The 27,987-nt window shown below is 39.2% G+C and overlaps 1 protein-coding gene across 1 annotated transcript in view; it reads left to right on the forward strand.

Moving 5' to 3' along the window:
- The window catches only part of RORB (RAR-related orphan receptor B), a 179,995-nt gene that overhangs the window by 146,808 nt on the left and 5,200 nt on the right, over positions 1–27,987 (forward strand). Inside the window, exons 5-9 of the mRNA XM_012644423.1 lie at positions 9,063–9,184; positions 10,589–10,721; positions 13,485–13,592; positions 15,117–15,227; positions 19,156–19,268. Coding sequence (XP_012499877.1) covers positions 9,063–9,184; positions 10,589–10,721; positions 13,485–13,592; positions 15,117–15,227; positions 19,156–19,268 — 587 coding nt within the window. The remainder of the gene's footprint in view (positions 1–9,062; positions 9,185–10,588; positions 10,722–13,484; positions 13,593–15,116; positions 15,228–19,155; positions 19,269–27,987) is intronic.

The following is a 27,987-nucleotide window of genomic DNA, read 5'->3' on the forward strand; positions in this document are numbered from 1 at the left end:
TTGAATAGTATTTCAAGATATACAGCAGACAAGCCATACTTTTAAGGCATTGCAAGCTTTGACATTGGCTCTCGGAGCTCTGAATTGCTTTTCCACTGGCTGGGGTGGATATGTAATACATTAGCTACACATTCAAGCACCAATTTTTGGAAGAGCTGGTTAGGGTTAAAATGCCACATGGGCCATGGAATACAGAAATGCCAGGTAATCTCCAGGTTGATGGAGGTCAATATACTCCGGTGTCGTTAGTCATACAACCAACTTAACAGGCACTCTTTGCTAAACAGCACGGTATTTATTTCCGTGATGTTTACAAATGTGGGGAAACATGTTGGAAAGGTTTTCAGCTGGAAAATCTTTTTGTTTGTTTGATTTTGTTTGGGGATGTAAGCTTTCTGTCAACAACATAATCTTAACACTGAGGAGAATGAATTTGCTATGTAAATTCGAGCCATATTTATTGGGCCTTTTGGGGAACCACTACTTGGTTTTCGGACAGGTTTGTTCTGCAACAATTTGGTGTAATAAGAAGCCATAAGAAAACACTTTTTTTAAAACATTAGTCAACTAAATGCACTATTAAAGTAATCAAATTACTTTTTAAATTTTAGGTTAAGTGTTTGAAAATATAAAAATGGCCTCCAAAGATTACCTCTAAATTAGTTCTTCCTGAAGGTCAGAAATGCATTGACTAAACTTCCCAAAGGGCGGTAGGGGGTGCTTCTGTTTAACTTAACAATCAATCCATATGTCAACAAAATTCAAATAGTAAAAAATCAATCCTAATGATGGCCCTGAGCAATTTCCATAATTAGGTTTCATCATCTGTGTCCCAGTAGTTGTCTTTTGGGTGGCATGTGGAGGTGTAGTTTTTAAAGGAGAGTGAGGAAGGATTTTAATGGCCTCCAGATTGTATTGCTTTTGTTTGTCCTAAGACACTTCAAGTGCTTTTAAGACTGTGCTGTACTCTCATCCTCCGTGACTCTGCGAGACTTCTCCCTCATGCATCAAAACAAAGACAAATTCCCATGTAGCCTCTCAGACTCAAGTTGTCGTGCTTCACACAGCCCTTAGAAAACGTTGTTGCTGCCAAATCCTTCTGCAGATGGAAAATCAAACCCCAAAAAACTAAGAGTTAAAGAGGTTAAGTGACTTCCCCAAAGGCACAATCTAAAAGACTAGATGGGGCCCTGTGGACTTTCTCTGTCTTATCATATAGCTCCCTTAATATTCATCAATCGCAGGACATTTAAGTAAGTTCATCTTTTCCGATTGTTCTGTGAAGGAGATCTTTTACTATGAAAGTTCACTTAAAATGTAATGTTTTCATAATAGATTCTTTCTCAATTTCGTCAACTAGTTTCAAGAAAGGAAACTGTAATTTCCCAAAATTAGACGTGCACTATTGCAATATAACAAAATGCTTGTGATCCAAAACAGCTTTCCGTTATTAAATAATTAAGAAAGCACCCTCTTAGATATTTAACTTGTTTTAGCTGCTTGTGATTGTTTTCCTTTAGATACACTCTGCTTAAACGTAAATGGTATATAGGGTCTTTCAGTTCTTCTTTCTTCTTTATTTCCTTCTTTCTTACCTTCTATAAAATGCTATCTTACTGTAGCTTCCTGAAATTTGAGAAAATGTTAACCATCATACTAATGTGTTCATTCAGTCCTTACCCAGATATTACTGTTATCTGTATGAATCAGACTTTTTCATTGTTTTATCATGCTTTCATTATTGTTTAAAGTTAATTACACAATCTTATATTTTATCAATATATTTTTTCTGAAGAACTCTAAGAACAAATTGGTCTTAGAACATTCAGGTCCACATGAAGTAAAAATCAGTTATGCCATTCTCTGATATAAAAGTTGGCAATGGAATTTACATGAAAAGGAGATTAGAAGCTATCCTCATTCATCGGGGACAGAGTAATGACTGGGTGGACCATGAACTGAGCCAACAAATAAGTTATAGATTATTTATGCCCCAATTTCTGCTTAAAAGAATCTGAGGAACCCAAATGTCAAATCTACTCCTTTTCTTTTGAGGCTACAGATCACTAGTAGATTGCTGTTTTAAACTTAAGTATTATTGATATTTTTATTCTGACAGCAGAATTCTATTTATACTAAAAATAACACTCTCAATAGAGATTAGAAAAATCAAAAAGGTCTTTAAATGACATTGTCTTTTCTGATGTTACCACTAGACTTGTTTTATTTATTGACAGAAACTTGTAAAACCAGTGGTCTGTTGTCAAAAAGGCCAAATGTGCATTTGGTTAAATGTTTCACCTTTCAACAAATTGTTTTACTATATTATAGTTACCACTTCAGAGCTGGGATTCTGAGGAATCTCGATATTATGAAAACCGAACGCAGGCACTTAAAATATGCCTTGAGCAAGTCCATAGAGATATCTTGGCATTAATTCAAAGTGAATCCCCTAAGAATTCCACTTTCACACTAGTAGCATAAACTAAACAGAGAATTCAGTGGCTGTCTAGATCCTTAAGGCAAGTGACAAATTAAAAATCCATTAATCATTTTGATTGAGGCTCAGATATAGTATTTTAGGAAGAATACTTCCGAGTTTAAAAAAAAAAAAAAAATCCCTCCTGGAGGAAAATGAATAGAGGGTATAGTTCACCAAGAAGAAACCATTCTTTTCTCATAAGGAAAAAAAGGGAGGAGGCGGAGGAGAGAATTAGGAAGTTCAGGCACAACACCCTCCAAGGCTATATATAGCTTTGAGCCTCAGCTTTCTCAGCCCGGTGCAGTTGGGCCACCGGGTGCTCTTAGTAATAACACTGAAAGCAGCAGTTTTTAAAGATGTACTCAACTTTCCCCACTCCCAGGATGTGGAATTCTAATGAGTCCACCGGTGCAATCCGTGTCTGAGACACCGTAGCCTTTGGAGAGCCCCATTTGCTGAAATGTCTAGTGAGAGCTAAAATAAGCCACTTTGGTGGAAAAAACCTGCTGAGTGGTTGAAATCTGAGCTGCAGAAGGTCACTTGCTATTTTAGTAGCTGCAAGCTGGTCCTCATTTTATAATATCACAGTTATAAACAAGAAATTGTCACCTTGCTTGTCAGTTTACTTCTTTCTCACCAAAATAAGCAGATGTATCCTCTTTTTTTGTACATAGAATTAGGTAATTTAGATGACTTGTTTCCAAACTTCACTCAACTCCATGCACCAATATGTAACAAAAGTTATTTTTCACATATTCTTTAAAATTGCTTCAAAATATTATTCTTACATCTTTTTACATCATCCGATATACTTTTAAAACTCCATTACCTGTGTAAACTTTATCACATGCATCTCAACCATGCTATAAATGCTTTAAAGAGGACTTCCTTTCTTACCTTAATTTATTTAATAGGATGGGGTAGGAAGTGTGGAAATCCTTTACAGTCTGAGAGAGAGAGAGACAGAGAGAGAGAGGAGAGACCCAGCTCATTTCTAGGATTATTTAGATACAGTCCATCTGGAAATGGAGGAAGGAGGTTAGTTCCAGCTCCGGGGTTCTATAATTATTGCACACACTATTGATAATATCAATCAATTTTATTCCGATTTTCCCTCCAAAAACTTAATTTCTCTCTTCTTACTGTCTACATCAAAAGTAGAGTTAATGTTACCCCTAAGACTTCTAGGGAAGTATGACAGTTTTAACAATATTTTAAAATTCAAAAATGATGAGAAGTATGTTTATCTATATAAGTATTTTAAAGCTTCTAGGATTACTTTCATTTGAATCACACATTGTCATTTCTATCCCATAAAGTTACTTAAAAAGAAGTTACAAATTCTATTAATTGGATATAAATCTTGGATTCAAACAAGCCTTCCTCCAAGAATAGTAACAGGATCAATGTCTAAAACAAAACAACAATTTTATGGTGGGAAAAAATTTTTGGCTGGGTGCAGTGGCTAACGCCTGTAATTCCAGCACTTTGGGAGGCTGAAGTGGGAGAATTGCTTGAGGCCAGGAGTTCAGGACCAGCCTGAGCAACATAGTAAGACCCTGTCTCTACAAAAAATAAAAAATTAGCCGGGCATGGTAGCACACGGCTGTAGTCCCAGCTACTAGGAAGGCTGAGGTAGGAGGATCACTTGAGTCCAGGAGTCCAAGGCTGCAATGAGCGTGATGACACCACTGTACTCCAGCCCGGGAAACAGAGCAAGATTCTGTCTCTAAAAAAAAAAAAAAAAGTTTTATGTGTTCAGATCTATGGGGATATAGAAGGGAAAGGAAGTGAGAGATTATGAAAGCAAGCTATTTTTCATGAAATTAACAAATAGAGTATAAGGAACATAGACTTAATATTAATCTGTAATACATACCTAATTTTCCCTTGCCTGAACCGAAGTTCTCATTTGGCCTCATTATGATTGAAAAGGAGTGACTGCACTGAGCATATAAAATAGTTTTCCTCCTTCCTCAACGTCATTTTACTAATTATCAACGCAGGCCATATACTCTCAGCAAGTTGAGAACAAACAAACCTCTGTCTCACTGAACATACGTAGAGAATCTTAACTACTGAGAAGACGTAGCTGCATTTTCCCTACGGGTTCCCTTTGACATCCATTTAAGGAATCTCCAGCCTCATTCCTGGTCTCAGGAAGAGCAGAGTGTGGAGTCCAGGCACATCACCTTGGAAGGTGGTAGGATTTTCCATTAGTTAGTTATCTGGGCCATATTGCTGTTGGACCAATTTTCCGAGCACAGAGCATGCTGACAACTTCAACATACACCATCTGCAGCTCAAGCTAGTTAAAGAATCCAATAAAAACCGAGCTCTGAGAAACAGCTGCAATCCAAGTCAGGGTAACGGATGAAGGATGTGAGATTGCCCAGAAAGATTCCGTATCCTCTGCTCTTTTACCTTAGCCTCCTTTGTCTGCACCTTCTCATGTGGTTGGTCCCTGGAGAGGACTACGTTTACTATTACCTTTTCTACTTTTCCAGGCAAGGACTCTTGAAAGTTCCTTTGGCTCCCAGCAGGAACTTTGCATACTGTATTCATTGTCTCTCCCTTTATCCCTTCTTTTTAAGTCCTGCTCCCCTTTTCACAACTGCAGACTCTCAGTCCAAGGGAACCATCTCCTCTGATGTTCAGGCATCTTTCTAATCGACAGAATAAGCCCTCTAGCCTTGCTCCCATGAGACCAAGTCTAGTGTTACCGCGTGTTTTATCGACCTGAGCTTTGAGAGGGTCAAGTTGGTTCTCGCACGTGGCTCACCTCTGCACTGTAGAACAGTGGGAGAAAGAGAAGGAGGAATGTGTCTGCAACTGCTGCTACTGTGTCTTTGCCTTCGTTGCCATTTATAAGCCTTATGGCTAAAGGAGATTTGACTTTTATTTCTCACCACGAGGGCATGGGAAATAATCATACATGCTTACTGTTTGACTTCAAAGCCATTCTGAGTGCTTAGGCTTTGAGAGCATCAAACAAAGAATCAATCTTAACTTTTTCAAATCCTTTGTGAAATAAGGCAGACAGTGGAAGGATAGATGGATGGATGGATGAATGGCTGGCTGGGTGGATGGATGGAGGATGGATGGATGGACATTTTCAATATTACCTTCACCAACTCAACATTGGTCAAGCATCTGCTATATTTAATGTTTTCTCTGTCTCACTGACTCGTCTGCAATTCCTACGCATTCTGTTTCAGAGTTGTCTTGAAGGTAGCCCCTCCACACCATCTCTCTTATTACCACCTCGTCCAGACTCTCCTCATAGCTTGCCTGAGTTTTTACAACAGCATGAATAATCTCACATACTAGCTAATACCATCTCATCTTTGCTATGACCAGGGTCACCCTTCCAAAGCAAAACATGGACCACGTCACTCTCCTGCCTTACAGCTTCCACTAGCTTCCAGTTGCCTACAAGATAAAATTTAAAGATAAAATCCAAAAATCCTACGACATGAATTTTCTTGTCCTGTAGACTCAGCTGTCCCTGCTCCAGTAGCAAAATCCACCCAAATCTCATTTCTCCCCATCTTCTCCAGGCACCCTTGTTGCAAACACATGAGACTTGTTTTGAAAAGACAGACCCAATTTCAAAATACTGTTTACCAACTCTGTAGAAACTGATCTAGAGTTGTTCACTCTTTCTGAACCTCACTTCTTGTCTCAGTAAAGGGGAGATTATTTGTAAAGAGATAAGTGTCAGGAAGATGTAAGATATGTAAGAAGTTGCCTAGCCTAGAGCTGTTATAGTTTTCTTTCTGTGCCTTCATAATATCATTTCCTCTACCTGAAGTACATCTTTCTCTTCCTATGACAAACTCCTCTGTGGTTATTTTTCTGCCTCCCCCAGACTGAGTTAGACGCTTTCTTCTTTGGGCTCCCACAATAACTGTAGCATTTATTGCAGTATGACATGAAATGATATTATTGTAAGATGCCTAAAAGGAATGCCTTTGTTTTTTAATCTGTACCTTGACCTGATATAGAGTAGCTTCTCAAAAGTATTTGTAGAATGAATATATGAAGGTATGGTGTGGGGCTCTGCTGTCCAGTTCTTGAACAGCTTCCAATCTAGAAGGATGGGAAACACACAGACCCACACAAATAACCACAGTAAGAGTATCACTGGGATAAAGCTCAGGTGAGGCAGAATCAAAGTGTGATGGCAGCCAGCCCTTCTACCTGAGGACTCAGGGAGACAGGGAAGCCTTCACCAGGAAGGGACATCTGCGCTCAGTCCTGAAGCATGCATGTGCATTTCACTTCCTATTTGGTTTCACCTGCCCACGTGTTTATTGTGCCTACCTCTCCTCATACCCTACAGGACTTGAAGTTTTGGTGGCAGGAACCCAGAGAATTTTTCAGTTTAGCCAACAGTTCCTGAGAGATACCACAAAGGAACAGATAGACTTCTTTCATCATACAATTTCGAGTGACAATTACAGCTTTGTTTATAAACCCTGAAGCCTTTAAATTACCAACAGATCAGCATATCTTTGAAGGTGAAAACAAACTAGACCAAGAAGATAAAGGTTTGAAAACTATAGAGCTATAAAATCTTATGTTTTCATTATGTACCTACTGGAGAACAGATACGTTTTTTAGATTCTGAGTAATTAGACTGCCCAGGTGAAATCGAAAGTTGATGAACCATGACATACCAATCTATTTTAATATGATGTGTAGAGTAATGTTTTCCCTTTTTCATACCTTAGGAGGATATTCAATAAAACTTTGAATATAGGATTTTTTAAGGAAAAAAAATTGTATTATTATAAGCAGTGAAAGCCTAGAAATGCTCAGTGCTGAATCCAATAGAGTATAACTATCATCAAAAGTTAGCATTTGGTAGCATCTTCTACATATATCCCTTATTCTGATTGACAAACTCCAATAAGTACTGAAATATCTTTTTTTCAGTAGCACTGATGGCAAAATTAAATATCTCCCTTTAATTTTGTCTCCATTGGAGTCATCACATTGCTTCCCTGATGACAAACTATATAGAATGTTCTAATAGTGATAATTGTAGCTACCATTTACTCAGTGTTTACAATGTGCCAGGCAATGGGCTGTAGGAGATTTTTATTTGGCAAGTTCATTAGAAGCTTAAGTTTACATTTTTTGTTCTCTGTATCAATTGTCCCCAAACTTTTTGGCACCAGGTATCGTTTTCATGGAAGACAATTCTTCCATGTACTGGGGGTGGGAGGGAGTTCAGGACGATTCAAGCACATTACATTTATTGTACACTTTATTTCCATAGTTATTACATTGTAATATATAATGAAATAATTACACAACTCACCATAGGTTGGGGACCTCTGCTCTACATCACTGAAACTGAATTTACTTCATACCATACATACCTGAAGCTTAGTGAGGTAAAGAGAAGATTCCCAGATGCTGCTTTGAGGGCTATCCTGGAGAAATGAAATTGGCCATTCAGAAAGAACAGAAATTGCATTTGAAATGACACAACCTGAAACACAAGAAAAATTTCATTTCTGTATGAGCCAAGAGCAGGTATCAGGCAGAAGATTTGGTCATGTTCATTCCGGTCACACCCCACAAGCAGAATTCCTGAGTACTTTGGTTTTCCAAGTTGTTACCTGCTCCGTATGTTCAAATAGCAGGTGTGATTACAAGGGACCTCCTCCTAGCTCTTTCCTCCTTCAGGGGAGCAGACTTTTTTAAAGAATGCCTTTATGTCTAGTTCTATTTCTCCACTTTCATACTTCCAAATCCAATATGATTAATATTAAAGACACAATAGAAAATACAACTCATTTGGGATAAACTGCCTAAAATGACTGACTGTGTTTGTTACCACTGTCTATGAATATAATCCTTTTCCCTTTTTTTAAACAAAAAATTGTATTATATAAAAAATTAAAAAGGAGAATATAATGACCCACTTCCAATAATTATCAATTCATGGGCCCATATTATATCACCTGTACCTTCTCTCCCATTATTAATTATATATTTACATTGCCCCCAAGTAAAATCTATAAAAATAATATCATCAGAGAAGTCTAACTTTTTTCCCTGTCTCTCCATTCTATTCCCTTTTTCCTCTCTAGATAACCATTTTTTTAGTTTATTGTTTAGTTGTCCTTTATAAAAATATAAGCAAATACATTTATATTTTATATTCTCCCTATCTGAGATACAGAATAGGGTTCTAGTGATTTTCAAAACATTTTTAAGTATCTGGAGTGTAAGTGTTAATACTGTTAGTTGACTTTTAGAACAAAAGGCAAGAAATATGATAATTTTGTATCTATTTTATAAATAAATAATTTTGAATGTTTTACAACTCTCAAGGCTGTTATCAAAAGAGGGGGTGCAGTAAATTTTGATTAAAATACTGAAAATTGAAAGAAGGCAATAAAGAGTTTGTCTGGAGATTTTGAGATAGATAATAGTGTTAACGACACTTTAATGCGACTGGAGTATCTCCAAAAGGCATTCCTATAGTAAACACATTAAAAGCAAATTTCTCGAGCTGAGTGATTTTATTCACAAACCCTCAAATTGATATTCTTTCTCATAGATCGAATTGCACAGAACATCATTAAGTCCCATTTGGAGACATGTCAGTACACCATGGAAGAGCTGCACCAGCTGGCGTGGCAGACCCACACATATGAAGAAATTAAAGCATATCAAAGCAAGGTACTCTGAGAAACTGTGGGAAAGTTATTCTGTGACCGCCCTACTTCTGGCTTTCTCGGCCTTGGCACTGTTGACGTTTTGGGCTGGGTAATTCTTTGTTGTAGGGGCTGCCCTGTCAATTGTAGGATATTTAGCAGTATCCCTGATCTCTACCCACTAGATGCCAGTGGCACCACCCTCACACACAGTTGTGACAACCAAAAATGTCTCCAGATATTGCCACATGTTCCCTTGGAGGCAAAACTGCCCTTATTGAAAACTGCTGCCTTGTTTGAGTGACTGCAGAGACTGTGCCTTCATCAGATGATTTTAGAAAATCTCATGGTGGCTTCTTGGGTACAGGCGAAAAGCAGGAGCAACTGAGTAATCACAGTAGTAAAAATAGTTGCAAACTTACACAGCAAAGATATAGAACAAAGCATTCTAAATTTTTTTTCTTGCCCTACTTGTTAAAAAAGGGCCCAAGAAAACAGGACGACTTATCCCGTATCATTATTGTTATTGCTATTTCTTTGGATCCACTGAAGAAGTTTTTAAGGGAAGGAGTTTGTTGTTGCTTTTCAGTATTCGCATTACTTTACTTTGGGATAAAGACCCTCAATTGTAAGATTTACCTAGAGATAGTATTTTTAACAAAATATATAAATGTGTGTGTATCTAAACAAATGATTATAACATATTGATTTTTCTCCACCACAACAATTAAATCTTACTACTTTTATATAACCAAGGAAACAAAGGCGCAGGTATTGCTATGGTCCATAAGAAGTAGAATTAACACACATAGATTTATGTTTCTCATTTCAAGGAAAATAACCCAAGGACTAAAATATATTTGGAGAATTCTATATTACTTACAAGAGTGATTTGATTTGGTTTGATGTCTTCTGCCTCAGAATTCTTTTTATACCGAAAAATAATCTCTGTAGGTTCTGGAAAAAGAACACAATATAAAAATATTACAGATTTAATGTTCATCAGGTGCCCATGAAAATGACATCATAGAAGCCTGTCGATAAAATCACTATTCCTCAATGCAACAGTTTGTGTTTACATAATGGACTAAGAGCTTGAGTTTGTTTAGTTGAGAAGGAAGAAAAGGAGGGAAAAAATAGTAAAGAAAATAACTAAACTACCTTTATATACTATAAGCAATGTTTCTATTATTTTAGCCTCAGTATTTTGATAATTGTGGCATACTGAAGTTCGAACAGGTCAAAATATTATATTAGGGAAAAGAAAAAGAAAAGAAAAGAAAATATTGCCCTCCTCTTTTAAAGGAATTATGTAAGTTCCCACCCTGAGGCCCGGGTGCCAGGAAGCAGCAGTAGGGCAAGCCTGAGTATGTCATCGACTCTCCAAGGAGTTGTTGGCCCCGTTTATGTGGTATCTTCTCTCTTGAAGTCCAGGGAAGCGCTGTGGCAACAGTGTGCCATCCAGATCACTCATGCCATCCAGTACGTGGTGGAGTTTGCAAAGCGGATAACAGGCTTCATGGAGCTCTGTCAAAATGATCAAATTCTACTTCTGAAGTCAGGTGAGCAAGGAGGAGATTCATGGGGGGCCTATTTTAGACCAGGATGCGGTGGACCCTTAGCTCTGTGTCAGTTCTAGGAAATCCTCCTTCCCATATGTAGCTGGTTTTTACCACCCACATTGTCTGCCAACTCCCAAAGGAAAACTCTCGGTAATAAAAATGCCCTGATATTCATTCAGTTCCCCTTTGAAGTCAAATACAATTTTGCTCATTGAAAGTGGAGCTATTAATTGCGGAGGTTGAGATACCCAGCTTGACAGGCAGTGCGAATAATTAGCGTGTCAAGGTGGCTGAATTGCTGAGCTGGCGCTAAAACATACTCCTCGCCTTCTGTGAGGGGAAAAAAAATGCCGGTTAGCTGAGCTCTGCTTCTGTGGTCATTTCCAATCATTTTAATGAGGATAGCCTGCAGCCAGTACACACCGGGAGAAACTCCCCAGTGCTCTAATCTTTCCCTCCCCTTCCCTCCACACTCTCTGACACACACACACACACAATCGCTTTGGAAGTAGCTCAAGAAATTCTGCCTATGATTGACTTCGCAAATGCTATTAGCAAATAGGAGAAAAAGTATTTGTCTTTCTTGGCTTCCTTTAAAAATAGCAAATAAGAATGATCATGGTGTTTCTACTACTCTTCATGGTCCTATGCCATGGTAATAATGATAACATACTCATATATATAATAACATGCACACATGTTTATGTTTACCTGTGATACCTCATTTAATCTTGTGAGATTGGCATTATTCTTTCCATCTTAGAGAGAGGAAGGCAAAGATTCAGAGAAGTAAAGGGCTATGTTCAAAGCCAATACACAGCAAAGCTGGCCTTTGAACTTAGGCCAGATAGTATTGTTATTCTAAGTTGTTGCTGCTTCTTTATCAAATGATGCAAGTTGATGTGAATCCTGACTCAAGCATTAACTTGATGTGTCAGTTATCTATTGCCTAAAACTTAGCTAAAACAACAATAATCACTTCTTTTGCTCTCAAAGATATAGTTTGGGCAGGGCTCAGTAGGGATGCCTTATCTCTGCTCCATGTGGGGTCACTGAGGGCAGGAGGATCCGCTTGCAAATTGGCTTACTCGCATGGCTGGCAAGTTGTGCCAGTTGACAGCCTGGAGTTCAGCCAAGGCTCTGAGCTGGGGACCTCAGTTTCTCCCTATGGGAGCCTCTCCACAGATTGCTTGGACTTCCTCACAGCATAGTCACTAGACTTCAAAAGCTAACATCCCAAAAGAACAAGGCAGAAGTACGTTAGATTTTTCTAACTTGCCTCAGAAGCCACGTGGTGTTACTTCCACCATACTCAATCAGTCGAGGCAGTCCTGAAGGCCCAGCTAGATTCAAGGGTAGGAGATATGGATTCTACTTCTTGATAGGGGAGTGAGTGATAAGGTCCTAGAAAACACGTGGAATTGAAGATATTTCTGTGACCCTTTTTGAAAATAAAATCTGCCACGCTTGATGTGTGACCTTGAGCTAAACTCTCTAGACTGCAGTTTCCTCATTTGTAAAATAAAGAGATGAACTAGAAACAATGAATTCCAAACTTGGAATTGCAACAGCAGCAACAAAGGAGATTATTGACAGTTCAGAGACATAGGCATGGTCACAGCCCCATGAAATCCTGATCTCCTGAAGGGGAACCCAGTTCACTCTGCTTCTAACTAAGACTCAGATATGACCAATCCATGGGCTGACAATTAGGAACCACTGAACCATTTAATCTTTAACATCTGTGCCTGGTGTAAAAATGTTGACTCTAGTATAAAAAGCAAGGAACTTAATCTATTTAAGCCTCCTATAACTCATCCATAAAATGGGTTTAATAAAACTCACCTGAAATAGTTACTGCAAGGTGCAAATATGATAATGAATGTAAGAGACCAAAGAAAGTGCCTTCCATAGTGTAAATAATAAATGATACCTAGTACTGTGTGTGTCAGAAAAGCAGTGCTGCAATTAACATTTGCAAATCCTTTCCCATATATAAGCCCCTGTGCTAGCTGATATACCTAAGGGAAAGCAAAGAGAAATCAGCAAACATACAAATATCAAAAGAAATAAAACATAGTCATAAATGCAAAGTGGTGGCACAAGAAAGGCACAAAGATGTAGCCAAATCACCAGTATGATGTTCTCATGCAAATCTGTGGCTTCTGAGTCTGGCTGTTACCTTCCACTACACTGTGGGGGGCAAAGGCCCACTTCTGTAAAACATGGAGAAACTATGCCACAGTACTTCCTCAGCATGTTAATAAATATTCAGAGGGAAAAACAAAGGTAGTAAATGAATTCATTCAATAAATATTTACTAAGCAGCTACCATGTGCCCGAGACTTTTCTCGGTCCCAGAGATGCAAGAGTGAGCACAATAACCATGACTGCCTATTGCTGCAGACAAGGTTCCTGCCCTTATTTTATCAGTTGTGAGTTGTGCAATTGCACTTTAATATTAGTGAAAAAATAGACGGAAATGCATGTTTCCAAAAAATAATCTTGCTACCCTCCAGTTTAGCCACCTGTAAAGTATATTTTCTCTTTAATTCCTCACATAAATATCAAGAGAACTTTATTTCTAACATAGTTATTTTGGGGGAAGGAATCTTAAGGAATTTCTGTATGTGTGTGTTTGTTTGTGCCTGTGTCGGTGTATGTGTGTTTTAAAGTCCTTGAAAGTCTCTTGACCTATATGCAGTGAACCTCTTTATTGTTGGATACATATATACATATATTTAATTTTTTTTTAACTCACAGGTTGCTTGGAAGTGGTTTTAGTGAGAATGTGCCGTGCCTTCAACCCATTAAACAACACTGTTCTGTTTGAAGGAAAATATGGAGGAATGCAAATGTTCAAAGCCTTAGGTAAGTTTCCCTTTGATGAGGACACAATTTTATTAGCTACCATCAGTTTCTCCACTTAGACCAAAATTGGAAAACGAAATGCCTTGATTCTTCAATGTAAACTTGCATCTCACTATTCGATAAGAGTTGGACCAGGTAAGCTTCCAGTCCAGGTAAGCCTCTCCTCATCTTGCAATTGTGGCTCCTAATATAAAAGGAAGGAGAGAAATGTGGACCCTATTGAGACCAAGCCTATTAAAGACCTCATTCAGAAATAAATGAAGATTAACACTAAAAGAGATGGGCTGCATTGTAGGTCATTCTTTGTAGAATCAGCTTTTCTTTTACCTCCTAGTTTACTGCTTCACAAAGTATATTACCTCGTAAGTTTTTTATGTAAATTCATAGTCATGAGTTAAGATACTTAATTAAAAGAAGAGCTCCTTCACTTGTTTCTCACTGAGAACACTTAATTCATGAAGTGCTGGGAGCACAGACAGAGTTGGAGCCAATCTGTCCAAAATGATCCCCAGGCCATTCTTGCAGGAAAGCACTGAAAGAGTCAGTCTTTGTTTGGAAGTGTTGTATATCATCCCATCCAGCCGTCAGTGCACGACATGGATAAGAACATTAGCGAAGATGGGCTGATGCCAGGAAAGGTTTTAACGATTGATAGTGCCATTTGTTCCATATCCTGCCCACAGACACCAAAGAAGGCCACTGCCCTTTCACCTCTTGTGCTGTTAGTTGATATGGCAGCCAACAGCAAGTCCATCGGGCCTGGCAGTGTTTCCCTTCTACAGTTGATACCCATCCATGTCATCTCCAGGGCTAGATTTTCAAGAAAGGAGGAAAAGCCTTGGCAAGCAACCTCAGTATATTTCCAGCTTCATCAAATAAACATTTACCAGGGATCAGTATAGAGATGCAACATTATTTTGCCAAAATTCACAATGGCTAAGCAACTGAGCTCTGATCCATTCATTAGAAGATAGAAATAAACTCTAGTTCCTCAATCAAATTTCTAGGGAAATTACCAAATTGAAAGATACCTCATCTCTGTTCCATAGGATGTTCCTAACATCTCAGTTTGAAGCCCCTGAACACCCTACATTGCTCTGTTCAAGTGCCACTAAAACTGACAATCCTCAGCCCCTGTACATAATGTTTTAGGTTTTCTATGAATACTATCTCCATTATAAGAGATCCCCAAATCACTTATTTAAGATGTTTTTTAGTTGGAAAAAATTTCAAATATATAGGATTCAGGTTACGTGTGCTCAGCCAGATGTGACGCTGGACACACACAGTGTCAACTTGCCCCTCATTTGTTCATGTTAACTTCAATTACTTGGGAAGATGTTGCCCAATTTCCTGATCCTATAATTAGTATCAAATCATTCTTCATGGTCAGGAACTTAGACATATCTTTTCCAGATGTCCAGTATGCAAATCTTGAATAGCTTCTTGATTATGAAACTTGTCTTATTCGTGCCTTGTTCCAAGTTCAAGCATTTTCATTCAATTTTCCTTCCTCCTTTATAGGTTCTGATGACCTAGTGAATGAAGCATTTGACTTTGCAAAGAATTTGTGTTCCTTGCAGTTGACAGAGGAAGAGATTGCTTTGTTCTCATCTGCTGTTCTGATATCTCCAGGTAGGGAGGTCTCAGGTCTCTTATCTTTTTTTTTTAAGCTTGTTTTACTTTCCTTAACATTGATTACACCTACCTAAGCCAAAGTGTTCAGGAGAACTTTTAAAAGTTTTCTTTAGTAAGCTTTTGATATTTTTGGACAAGGCAAAGGAAAGTAGCCTCAAGTTTATTAAAATGACCAATTTTGTCCCAAAAGCATATGATTAGGGACCGCTCCAGATTCAGATAAACAAAATTGTTCCTTAACAAATAAATGAAAACACATAATACCCTGAGTTACAGCTAAGTTCTATTTTGACTTTAAGAATAAAGTGCATGGAAAATAAATGTCTAGTAGGGTGAGACTCAGTAGAAATGTACCTAAGTGAAAGATCCAAGATAAGGAATTAAATAAGTAAAAGGTATACTTTCTCCTCTTAAATACCTCTTTCATTGGCTTTTCCTCCCAAATTAATATTGGTGTGCTCACTTCAGGCAAATGAATGCTGATGCCTATTTTCTTAGCAATACAGTTGAGCCTTTAACAATGCAGAAGTTAGGGGAACTTTTACCCCCATATAGTCAAAAACTCAAGTATAACTTCTGATTCTCCAAAAACTTTGCTAAGAGCCTACTGTTGCCCAGAAGCCTTACCAATAACATAAACAGTCGATTAACACATACTTTGTATGTTATATGTATTATATTTGTTCTTGTAATAAAGTAAACTAGAGAAAAGGAAATGTTATTAAGAAAATCATGAGGAAGAGAAAATGTATTTACTATTCATTAAGTGGAAGTGGATCATCGTAAGGGTCTTCATCCTCATCATCTTCACGTTGAATAGGCTGAGGAGGAGGAGGAAAAGGAGGGGTTAGTCTTGCTGTCTCAGGGGTAGCAGACAAGGAAGAAAATCCACCTACAAGTGGACCCGCACAGTTCAAACCTGTGTTGTACAAGGGTCAACTGTATCGGGAGCTTTAAAAGAACGTGCAGACAGCAGAGGGGGACATGGCACCTACTAAAGGCTACCTGGTGGAAGAGGAAGAATCTCAAACGTAGATGTGGACATTCTAGTACCAGCTCTGTCACCATTTATCTGTGTGACCTTAAAGACCAGACCCTTAGAGCCTCACTTTCCTCATCTATAAAATAAGAGGGTTGGACCTCATAATAACTAAGACCTCTACCAGCTCTAAAACGCAATAAAGTACCAAAAAGTTTTCAAAGAAGTAAAGATGTGATGTTTATGGATCAACTAGGACTGTAGCAATTAAAATACTTTTTAAAAGTATATGCCAGCTTGAAATGCAATGCTAAATAATTAAAATAATGATGTAATCATAATCATATAATAACAATGATATGATAATAAATACATGGCTCCCTCTTCAACCAGAATGAGAATTCAGTCACTTACTCAGCTGTCTGTTTGGTTAGATTTTGAGTCAAGGGATATCAGCATCATCAACAGCTCTCTATTGAAAGAACATACTCCCACCTCCTAAATTTTTTTTTTTTTTTTTTTTTTGAGACAGGATCTCACTCTGTCACCCAGGCTAGAGTGCAGTGGTGTCATTGTAGCTCACTGTAACCTCAAACTCCTGGGTGTAAGCAATTCTCCTGCCTACCCTCCAGAGTAGCTGGGACTACAGACGTGCACTACCAAGCCCAGCTAATTTTTTTTATTTTTTGGAGAGATGCGGTCTCACTCTTCCAGATATGTGATCATATCATCAGCAAACAGCGGTAGTTCGACTTCCATTTTCCCCATTTGGGGGTCTCACTCTCGCTCAGGCTGGTCTCGAACTCCAGACCTCAAGCGATCCTCCCACCTCGGCCTCCCTGAGTGCTAGGATTATAGGCGTGAACCACCGTGTCGGGCTCCTGCCTAATTTTTAAGGTTGAGAGACTTCTTCCTTGTGTAACCCATTTATCTCTAGAGACTAGATCTCCTTTCTTGTATGCTAATATATTTTTCCATAAGGCCAGAAGAACTTAATCTTACCTGCAATGTGAGATTACATCTTATACCTTTGACATGTCATTCTAGCTATATTTACCAATAACACCAACCTCTACACTTTTTATCTGTTAGGCTTTATTACTCCTAATGTGATCATTGATGATCTTATCAGGGTTTTTCAAATTTGCTGCTGTTTTTTATTTAACCACTTTATCAAAAATGGAAATTAGTTCTCACATGGAGTGTTTTTACTAACAGTTTCTTTTATGGCTCTGTCTAAAATCAAGCTGTTCCTCTGGGCCTTTTTTTTTTTTTTTTTTTTAAACCCTAGAAAGTTTCCCAGGACTGGAAGCACAAAGATAGACAGAAGAAGTGACAAGAAACACTTATTTCTGATAGCAACCATATGCCAAATAATTTTCCTTCTACCATTTTCTCAGCGCATGTGATTATTTCCCTTGAGAATAATTTGATAGAAGACTAAATCTAAGCCTATGGGTCTATGGATGAGGGAGATGGTTTTACTCTGGTTCCTGCTAGTTCAAAGGAAGCATTAGAGTCACTCCCTTCTTTGGGTATGTTTGTGGCAAATCAGTAAATGTCAAGCAGCAAATATTTAAGACATGAAATATGAAACCTGAATGATCTGTGAAAATCACTGCCCCAGAAGGCAGCTAGCCTGTTCCTTACAAGTTAGAAATCAGCAGAGCTGTTCAGCTCTTTCTGCAAAGAACGTACTATCGCCATCAAATTCTGAGGAGTTTGGAAGTATGAGATTTGGCTCCCTCTACCCAGTGGGGAATCTTCCAGTGCTGATAGCAGACCCACACGGAGAAGCTTCAGCAACTCCAAATACCTTCTTTGGCACCTTGGCTTAGGGCCATACTTAAAAAGAGAGGGAAGACAGATTTCCAGCCTGTGTAGGCTCCATCTCCTGCTAGACACCCCCACCTTCTCTGGGTTCTCGACATAAGGGCCACTGTCTATTCAGCTCCAAACAGCTTAGGGGAGGGAGAGGGAGAGAAACTTAATTTATTCTGATTGACAATTGTCACTGAAGGCTTTTTGTACTCACTTACGTAAGAGTTTGCTTAACTGTTGGCTACACTTGTCCTTATCCTGTCTAGGATTACAGAATCGAGTTTCTCACCTGACCTGAACTGTGTTCAGGAGGATCATGTCCAAGTTCTTTTCCATGAGTATTTGTTCAGTATTTGAAGATTCCAGGTGTCTCTTCATTGAAGGTCCAACATGAGGCATTGATGCTGGGCTGAATTTTGTCACCATGGTATATAAAGCTTCTAGGAAGAATGGAAGGAAGGAAGTAGGGAGGGAAGGAGAGAGGGATGGAGGGAAGAGAAGTAGTGTGTGACGGAGAAAGGAAGGGAGAAAAGGACGGAGAAAGGAAGAGAAGGAAGGGAGAGAGGGAGGGAAGGTGGGATTATCCTATCCACCATTTAAAAATTCAATGTGGAAAACTAGGACTCAGGAGTAACTTTTTGAAATTGGTTCATGTTCATGCTACGTAAATTATAACATAGCTTCAGCTTTATTATCTGATGACAGAATAAGCTGAGAAAAGGAAAAGAGATCCTGAAACCAAAAATATTTCTATATAATAGACTTTCTTCACTTATATAATTCACTTTCTTTATAAATTGCTAACTTCTGCTTTGAAAGAAAATCTAAGCATATGTCCAAAGAAAGAATGAGAGATGTAAATTGTCATAGACAATAAGAAACAGGGACAGAGTTTGTTTGAACCATGTGTCCTTTCTTCCAAACCGATTTCCTACATCATTATATTGTGCATTGCTGGCATCATGGTATTGCTAATATTTATATTTTACACAAATAATGACATATCTTCAGAAGCAATTTAGAAGTAATTTGAAATGGGTCTGAAACTCAGCACTTACACTGGTTGGTAAAATAAAACAAGCTTATGTTCTCTCCCCTTCTTAACTATTACTTTTCCTTTCTCAGACCGAGCCTGGCTCATAGAACCAAGGAAAGTCCAGAAGCTTCAGGAAAAAATATATTTTGCACTTCAACATGTAATTCAGAAGAATCACCTGGATGACGAGACCTTGGCAAAGGTAGGTCCTCAGATCCTACCACTACCATCAAGAGGGGGCTGTGAGCAAAGGGGGCCTGGTTAGGAACCAAGGGAAATTTCTCAGCAGCAACAATTTCTGAAAGTTGCCAAGGGCTCCATAGATTTTTGAGGTGTGCATTTTAAGAGGGAGACTAGTTAAATTATAATTGATAGAGAGGAGAATGGCTTTCTTGGAGAAGAGTGATAATGACAGATCTGAACCCAGGGTATAGGAAGACAAATCAAAGGAAACTGAGGGTGTTTCATGAGAACAAAAGCTTGGAGCAGGGAAATGAGCCTTCAAAATTCATATGCAAAGGAAGAGAAGACTGTGCCAGTTCAGGAGTCAGGTCTGGGCAAAAGTTAAGAGTGGGTAGATATTTATTCCAATTAAGGAAGAATCATCAAACGATGAGAATTGTTGAACAGAGGGGTGGACGGCTGCATGTCCACCAGTGCTCCCTGTCACTGGTCAGATTCTGGTAGGTACTGCCTGTTTACGCCTCAGCTGTGTTACGAATTGGCAGTCCTACCCAGAGTGGAAGAATAGACTGATGACTTGTAAATTTCCTTCCAATGCTAATCTCTTCATGTAGGACTTGCCTTGAGTTTCTTTCAGAATGGTTGAGTATCCCATGGGCAGAATGCATGCAACATGCCACCAATTTCTGGATTCAGCTTAAGAATCATGATCTTTAAGAAGAGTGTTAAGAACAATTGTTTACCAAAGTAAAATAGTCACAAAAGGAAGAAGTAATTTTCAATGATTGATATTCCGCATTATTTTATATCTTAAGAACTAGAATTTTTTAGAGGGTAAGAAACTAGGAAATTGAGCTTATTCTTGGATAAAGATGATAGGAATCCTACTCTTTGTATTTTTATCATTAAAACCTTCCCACCCTTCCCTTGAAGTTCTTTATTTTAAAAAGGGGGAGGGTAAAGACTCTATTTGAAGACACCATCAGATTTTACTTTGCACATACAGAGCACTGCTATAAAAAATCCCCATGAGTTAAACATGCTGCTTCATTATGGTAACATTTTGTTAAAATTAATGCATCACTAGGAAGAACATTTTCACACCATAGAGCAATAGTTCTCTTTGACGTAACTTTTCACTTATTATGTGGTTAAGGACAAATCACCTGCTCTGTGCACCTCAGTTTTCTCCCAGTCAAAAGCAGAGCTTCAACATGCTTTCAGATTCACTGGGCAGAAAAGATGGTAATGTGAACATAGGCATGTGTCTGTATAGTTGCTTGGTAGCTTATGTGCCTAAATACATCTGGCTAATTCACATGGGGGGATGTTTCTTGCATTTGAGATCTCCCAAAAACTTTGGTCCCTGTATTTGCCATCCTAAAATTAAGGTCTTAAAAAACCCAGAGTTAGATGAAAGTTTTTGCTGTTCTGCCTAGGGGAGTCATCTGCTTGCCTGAAAACCATGGTCTCGTCACCTATAAAATGAGGAATACAATTTCTTTTCCTGCATAGGTGTATTGTGAGGTTCCAATGAGATATACATTGCACAAATTCTAACACACTGTGAAATTGTGATTATTACTCCCTTGGGAGGGTAAGATGTTCATGCTTACATTCCTTTCTGCCTCTCAATGTTCTGGTGGTGATTTGAGGAATTTGAGGTAGAAAGAAGACAGAGAAATTGAAGAATGAAATGTATTTGATGGCAAGGAAAAAAAATTGCAACAACGACTATAGGTCAGTTTAACTTCCCTTTCTCCCTCTTTAGTGGGAAAAGTACACAATTCAGTTCTTCTCTTATAGAGAGGTAATGTTGCAAAACTGAGAATGCATTAGAAGATTATTTCTTGTATAAAATACACTGGAGCCAGATGACAAAGCATGGCTTCCAAGGCCATGTGTAGATACTGGGTTTTTGTGTGGACCCTTTCTTGTAACAGTCATCATTTTAATAGAATGCTATCTGAACAAATGTGGACTGACCGTGAAACCAAGTGAGAACTGGATTCTCACTTATCCCAGCTCTGAACTCTGTGGCTTTGGATAAGTCATTTGTCTGAGTCACACTCATAAACTGTCAAGTGTTGGAGAAGGTGGGAGTGTTGAGTGAGTTCCTTTCTCTCCTGACTGCTTTAACACTCTGAGGACAAACGCACCGCTGGTGTATAGGACACCCTCTCACCAAATTCCCCAGAAGGAATAATTTTATTTAAATGTAAGAGAAACTGTTTCACTCCACCACAGATTCTTCTCATCTTTTCAGAAATGCTCCTTGTGCCTTCATAGTCATAGAGTTCTTCTGCCTCCATAATTCCTCTAAAACAGTGATGGTCATTCTTAATATTCGTTATTCATAGAGCTCTTGGGGAATCCGGTAAACATTATGAAACCTATCTCTAGAAAAATGTACACATACCCAAAACGTTGTGTTCAAATCTAGAGGCTCAGGTTAAATCTCCAGTAGCAGGGGTGGGGGGAGGGGGATACACCTGCCTTCTGTGTAATGAACAAAAGACTATTTCTACCACCAACCAGTTCAACCCTGAGCAGATGTCACAGACATCAGGTTAGAGATAAAGGACCCTACACAGTCATTGAACTTCTTCCTAAAAGAGCAATCTCCAGCACGCCTTCTCCGCGTCCTCTTCCTGAAATTAAAGTTCAGGTAGCAGTGCCTTCTACTTTTGGCCAAACTTTAACCTAGGGAAGGTTTGAAAATTCAGGGATTCTGTGTCCATTAACTAGAAGATTTCAATCCCTATATATTAATCTGGTTTTTGATTTGGGGAGGGGGTGGTTAGGAAAAAAAAAAACCCTATTAAAGAATCTAGTTTCCTCTCCTCATCAATATAATGATGATATGTAGCATATTTACAATAAACCCTCAGTTTTATTATATAATAAAATTGCTTCTTGAGTGACCTGGACACATGACTTAAACTCTGTACCTCAGTCCTCCTTTATACAATGTGACTACAGACAGTACCAATGTCATACCAATAACCTCAAAATATGGTTATTTTAAGGACTAAATGAGATAAAATATAGTTAAGCTGCCCACTCCGTGATAGGTAATATGTAGGTACTCTTGCTGTGTTGTAGTTGTTGATAGGAGAAATTTTATTTCAGCAGGGAAATTTTCATTCAAGAGATGGTGTATTTGAGCTAATCACTGATGGATGAAAACTATTTCAAGAGAAGGAAGTTGGGAGGTTGGAGATGTGCAGGATGGCATTCCAAGTGCTGGGGGCAACGATATGGAGGAAGGAAAGCATAAGGTATATTCAGGCTATAAATAATAGTTAGATTTGGCTGGAACCTGGATTTGAGAAGCCAGGAAATGAGATAACACTGGTCACTTTCACTAAAACTCATGAAAAAATACGTACATATATATTTAAAATAAATATACATATATATTTTTAAGCCCCATATGACTAGAGGAGGCAGCCCATCTGTTCCCTGGGCTTCACTTTTCTAGTCTGGGAAATGAGTAGGTTGGACTGCATGGTCTTTAAGGTCTCTTCAGTGTGATATTCTTTGACTCGCAAAAGAAGAAAAACAAAGGTTCCTCTGGACGTCTTCTCTTGCCCTGCAGTGCTCAGTCCAGTGCGACTGTTTTAAGTACTCTTTCAATGTTTTGCCGTTACAATAAGTGAAGAAAAAGACTGATGTTGCCAAGTCTCGCGGATCCAAATTAGTTCTCTGTGCACCGTGGTCATTTAGCCTAGGATGATGTTCCGACTGCAAAGCTGCAAAACGAACACTGTTTGCAAAGCCTGGGTTCAGAGGTCAGTGTTCCTGTCAGGCTCCCAGGAGGAGATCCGCCACCTTGTGCTCTGGGGGCTGCTGTGACTCACATTGAGAGGTTTACTTCCCGGGTGAAGAACGCCATGAAGTTTGGGAGCCTGCGAAGCAATTTTTCCACTTAGTGGAGAACAGCAGGACCACTGCTGGGGAAGGAGAAACGGTAGGAGATAAAGCAGTGAGTGTTTGGACTGGAACACTGTTGACGCTTCTATTCTCAGGCTTCCTCTGTTAAAGTCACTAGATCTGCCTTTCTTGTTGCCCTGACCATAGGGGCAGAAGTTGGAGGAGAAGGAGGGTCCAGGGCAGCAAGGGCAAGGCTGTGGCAGTGTACTCACAGCCAAGGGCAAAGCTTGGATCTGTATACTTTGCTCCTCTTGCCCTCAAGTGCGTGTTTCCAGCCCTTTCCTAAATGCAGCCTCCCGGTCAGGCCCGTAGCTGGAGCCTTGCTTGATGCTGGCCACCCCCAATCCAGCTCCTCCTTTCGTGCCTCCTGGGTAATTGGCGTCATGAAATATTGTTAGATAGCATATTTATTTTTTCCCAGCTCTCCTGCAAATAGATGCAACACTCCTAGAGATGTGTTCTTGCTCAAAGCTGTATTGAGAAGTTTGAAAATAGCAAACTCTCTAACAATACATATATGTAACAGGAAGGCATAGAGAACTCCTGGTATGCCTCAGAGGCACAGCCCACTCCGCTCACTGTATGCAGGCTTAGAGGGAATGCTGTTTCTTATTTTGCCACAACTGTAACACTCCGTGAGTACCATGCCTTCAGTTCTCTTCTCAAAACATGTTCAATGTTCAGTGCTTGTGCCTCGCTATGTGCCATCCATGCTAGCTTTCCAGGAATCATGGGCCTCACCACACTTCTGTTCTGTGCCGACAAACCCTTTCTAATTCTTCTAGGATGTGGAGGAGTCTGTAGTTCTTTTGCTGAAGGTCAGAATGTCACTCCTCTCTTTCCTCCTATTCCTGGCTGGCCAGAGCATTATAACCTGTCCCCTTCAGGGCTCTCTCTTTTCCAGTCAGTCTTCCCAAGCTCGTGCTGACCAGGAAGATGTCCTGACCATATCCCTTCATCCACAAGGCAGTACTGGAGTCCAAGGTTACGCCATGTTAATGGAAATTCGGTGGGGATCTAAGGTTAGTTGTGGGAAGAGAGCGTCCTGGCCAAGAAGAATGACTGAACCATGTGGTGACCAACCTGCTCCTTTGAGGTTCGTCTTTTCAGATCTTTTGCTTAATTCACTGCCGTAGACAAGCGGGCCTCAGAGGAGGCACATCCTCCTTTCACAGCACAGCCCCAGGGTAAACACTAGACCTTTCTCCTGGTCCCCCACAGGACCACTGAGAAGAAGCTGGACTTTTTAAAAAGATATAATCCATAGAGGATCCATACAATCTCCTCTGCCATAGAGGAGATGGACCTAAATCCAAACAACCAGGTTTAAGAGGTCCAGCCTTCCCCAGCACACACCCATCATATTTTAATGTGGCCTCAGGGAGATGAAGGAGGGGCCTCCCCTTCATTTCTTGACTTCTGACCTACTTTGCCATGGGCAGCACTACCTTGAACATCATCTAGGCAAGATCTTCTTCCTTAGCCTTAGGCCTATATACACCAATTCCAAAGACTTAGTGTGAATAAAAAGAATGTAAAATACCTCATTTATACTATTTATGATTATACATTGAAATAATAATATTTTAGGTATTTTGAGTTACATAAAATTTATTATAAAATTAATTTTACCTGTTCTTTTTTTCTTTTTCTAATGTGACTACTAGAAATTTTTAGATTACAACTGTAGCCCACATTATATTTCGATTGGACATCAGTGTTCTAGATTCCCTGAGGTTCAAATAAGTGGGAGATTCACCCTTTCTGCCTACTTCAGACACAGCCTCTCATTTCCTTTATTCTGTCTGAGCAAAAACCTCTTACCTAGGTGAGGGACCTGAGCATCCCCTCCACCTTCCAGGTGAGATGCTATCTAGACTACGCAACCTTAACTTTGCAGGATATAATGCTCTATCTGAATACAACATCATAGCCACAGCTTTCATACTGCAAAGGAAACACTTACATGGAAGTAGGGTGAAGTAGGATATTTTTATAAGATTCATTATTTCTATTCACTCGACAAATATTTACTGCAGGTCAAATATGCAAGATGTATAAACATATGAGATATAAGTTCACATGCTGTGGAGGAAACAACCAAATACCTCAATACCTCAATGACTGCAATGAAAAGTGGTGCAGGATCAGAATCACGTGACTGATAAAAAGATTGGTGACAGTTAGGAGGGCTTGAGCATTTACTATGTGTCAGGCACTGTGCCGATAGATTCTAAATAGATTGGCATTTAATTCTCAAAACTACAGTCTCTTTTCCTCCCTTTACAAAAGACAAAGTTGAAACTTCAAGTGATTATGTGTCTTACCCAAGGTTAATCAGCTTGCAAGTGGGGGGAGGGGCAGGGCAGATTTTGAACTGAATTAGGCCAATTCCAATGCCTGAACAATCTGGGGACAACTACTCCTAAATATCTGAGAGTCTCACAAAGAAGCTCTTTCTAGCTCAGGCATCTGCACCTTCCCAGGGAGAACTGCAATAGAATGAGCTGGGAAAAATACATGCCAATAGGTTCACTAACTTCTTAATTCCTATATCTGTTTCTAGCATAAAGATAACAAAACTGTATCCTTAACATGAGAGGAAAGCTTGTCTTTCTATTATAGAAATACCAGGTTACTAAGTAAAAGCTTAAAAGTGGGAAGGCTTAAACAATCCTATTTTGTGTACTAATAATTGAGATTTTACTTGAAAGAAATCATTTCTGGCCACTCTCACATTAGTCGTACTATTATGATACAGGTTTAGAAAAAACAGCCATGTTGTTTGCAGATGGAGTCTGTGGAGCAAACATTCACTGAGAGATCAATGAAAACTGCAAAAGGTCGTTTACATTGATTTTTACTGCCTTCTCAATGAGATCAAAATAGACTACACTATGATTAATGATGGAATGTTTATGCCTCAAGCTTGCTTATTCTTCTTGCAAGGCACTAGGTCTTATATTAGAATTCTAGCAGGTGGGACTAGGGATTTGGATTCAATTTCATCTTGAACAGCCCAGTCGTCTGGTGAGCACTTGAGGAGCCCCCACCTAGATGATGTGACTTGAGGTCTCAGCCTCCCCATTCCCTTTTCTCTTTAGTTAGAAATTTGTTTTATACTTTAAAATGTCTATACACATATTGAAAAGTTCTTGAGTCCTCAGTGTAGCTCAGTGACTTATCGCAACATTAACATACCTGTGTAACCACCGCGGAGGTAAACCCAGCTTCCCCAAAGCCCCCCTCAGGCTTCCTCCCGGAAGTAAATCGACTTTAAAATAATGCAAGAATAGGCAAAATTGCAGAAAACAGTTCAACAGATCCCCCAAGTTTTTAAATTTCAAATCTAGACTCAAGAAACATAGCTCTCTCCTGGGATAGTTTTCTCCTTCAACCTACATTTATTGTGAATAGGTGCTATGTGCCAGGTGCAAGGAGAGAATGGTGAGTGACACATGGCAGTTTCCTTGAGGAACTCCCATGAGAGGCCAGATTATTTCCATCTATTTTAGCTATTTATAGTTTGCTGGCATACACCATAGGTCCAACATCCAGAAACTCCAAGGGTTGTCCATCAGATTAATGGTCTGTAAATGAGAAGAGAGGTTTTGATATGACTCCTCACTTATCAAATTTCAAGTTGATGTATTCATTAAGACTCTTTGGTTACAAGTAACAGGACCCAACTCCAACTAACTTAAGCAAAAAAAAAATAAAAGTAAAAATAAAATAATAGAGAGATATCTCATAGAACCCAAGGTCAAAAGTTCAGCCACCATTCAGAAGGTACTGGAACAAGGAATTGGGAAGCCTTCAGAATTCTCCATCGTTCATGTTAATCTCTATGCAGGTCTCTACTTCATTCTTCTCCCTTTCTGAATACCAGTTTTCTCTGCTTCCCTGGTCCTCATGATGAAATATAGAAAGCTCTTAGCTCCTTAGGTTACTTGTAGTTTCTGCTACATTTAGAAGCTATCTTGTTGGCTCTCAGTCTGATTGCAAATTTCAGCCCCAGCTGGGTCAGGTGACCACTTCCACTTCAGTCAGCCAGGCCCCGGGTAGAAAGAACATGCAATACAACAAGGATGCCAAGGACAGGGTAGGAATGGGAGCATGGGGCTTATAACCTGGAACGATATCTTAGATTCACAGTTATAATTCTAACCCAGGTGTCTAGGTTTGGTTCAACAAAAACCAAAGAAAATTGAATGGACATGTGAAATGGACATGTTCAGCCTTACTTTATGCACCTCGCTCTTGTCAGTGCCCCTGAAGTTTCTTCCAATTTGATCAAACCATTGCTGGCTTCCTGCTTCAGGTTGGAGGGCATCTTGATGGCCTGGAAGCCCACATGAACGAGATCACTGGTTTTACCCTCTGCATGTTCCATTTTCCCAACATCAAATGTACCGGTTATAAAATTGTGAATTTTCTCATAAAATCACCCTCTGGAGAGAAGTATAGGATTATTATCTCTTCTCAAACAGCTGCTTTTTCTTTTCGTAGACCCCTGTAGGTATAAGCTAAAGCTTCCTTCTTATAAGAAATGCTTGTCATAAGTAAGGGATGAGTGTGAAAATGCCTTTTTATAGACCCTCTGTCTACTTCTGCCATGGGGATTATTTAAACATGAAGGAATTTCATGATGATTTAAAATTGACTACCCCCTCCATCTCCAAGTGCTTCTGGATCACCTCCCCAGCTGTTTAAAAAGTTGTTGAGCCATTAACTGCTGCTGAGGCTGCTCTGAGCTCCCTTTGAAATGGGGGTCCCCCGGCTGCAGTGCATAATATTAATGA

This window comes from Propithecus coquereli, unplaced genomic scaffold (genome assembly GCF_000956105.1).
Source record: "Propithecus coquereli isolate 6110/MARCELLA unplaced genomic scaffold, Pcoq_1.0 Scaffold211, whole genome shotgun sequence".
NCBI classification, from domain to species: domain Eukaryota; kingdom Metazoa; phylum Chordata; class Mammalia; order Primates; family Indriidae; genus Propithecus; species Propithecus coquereli.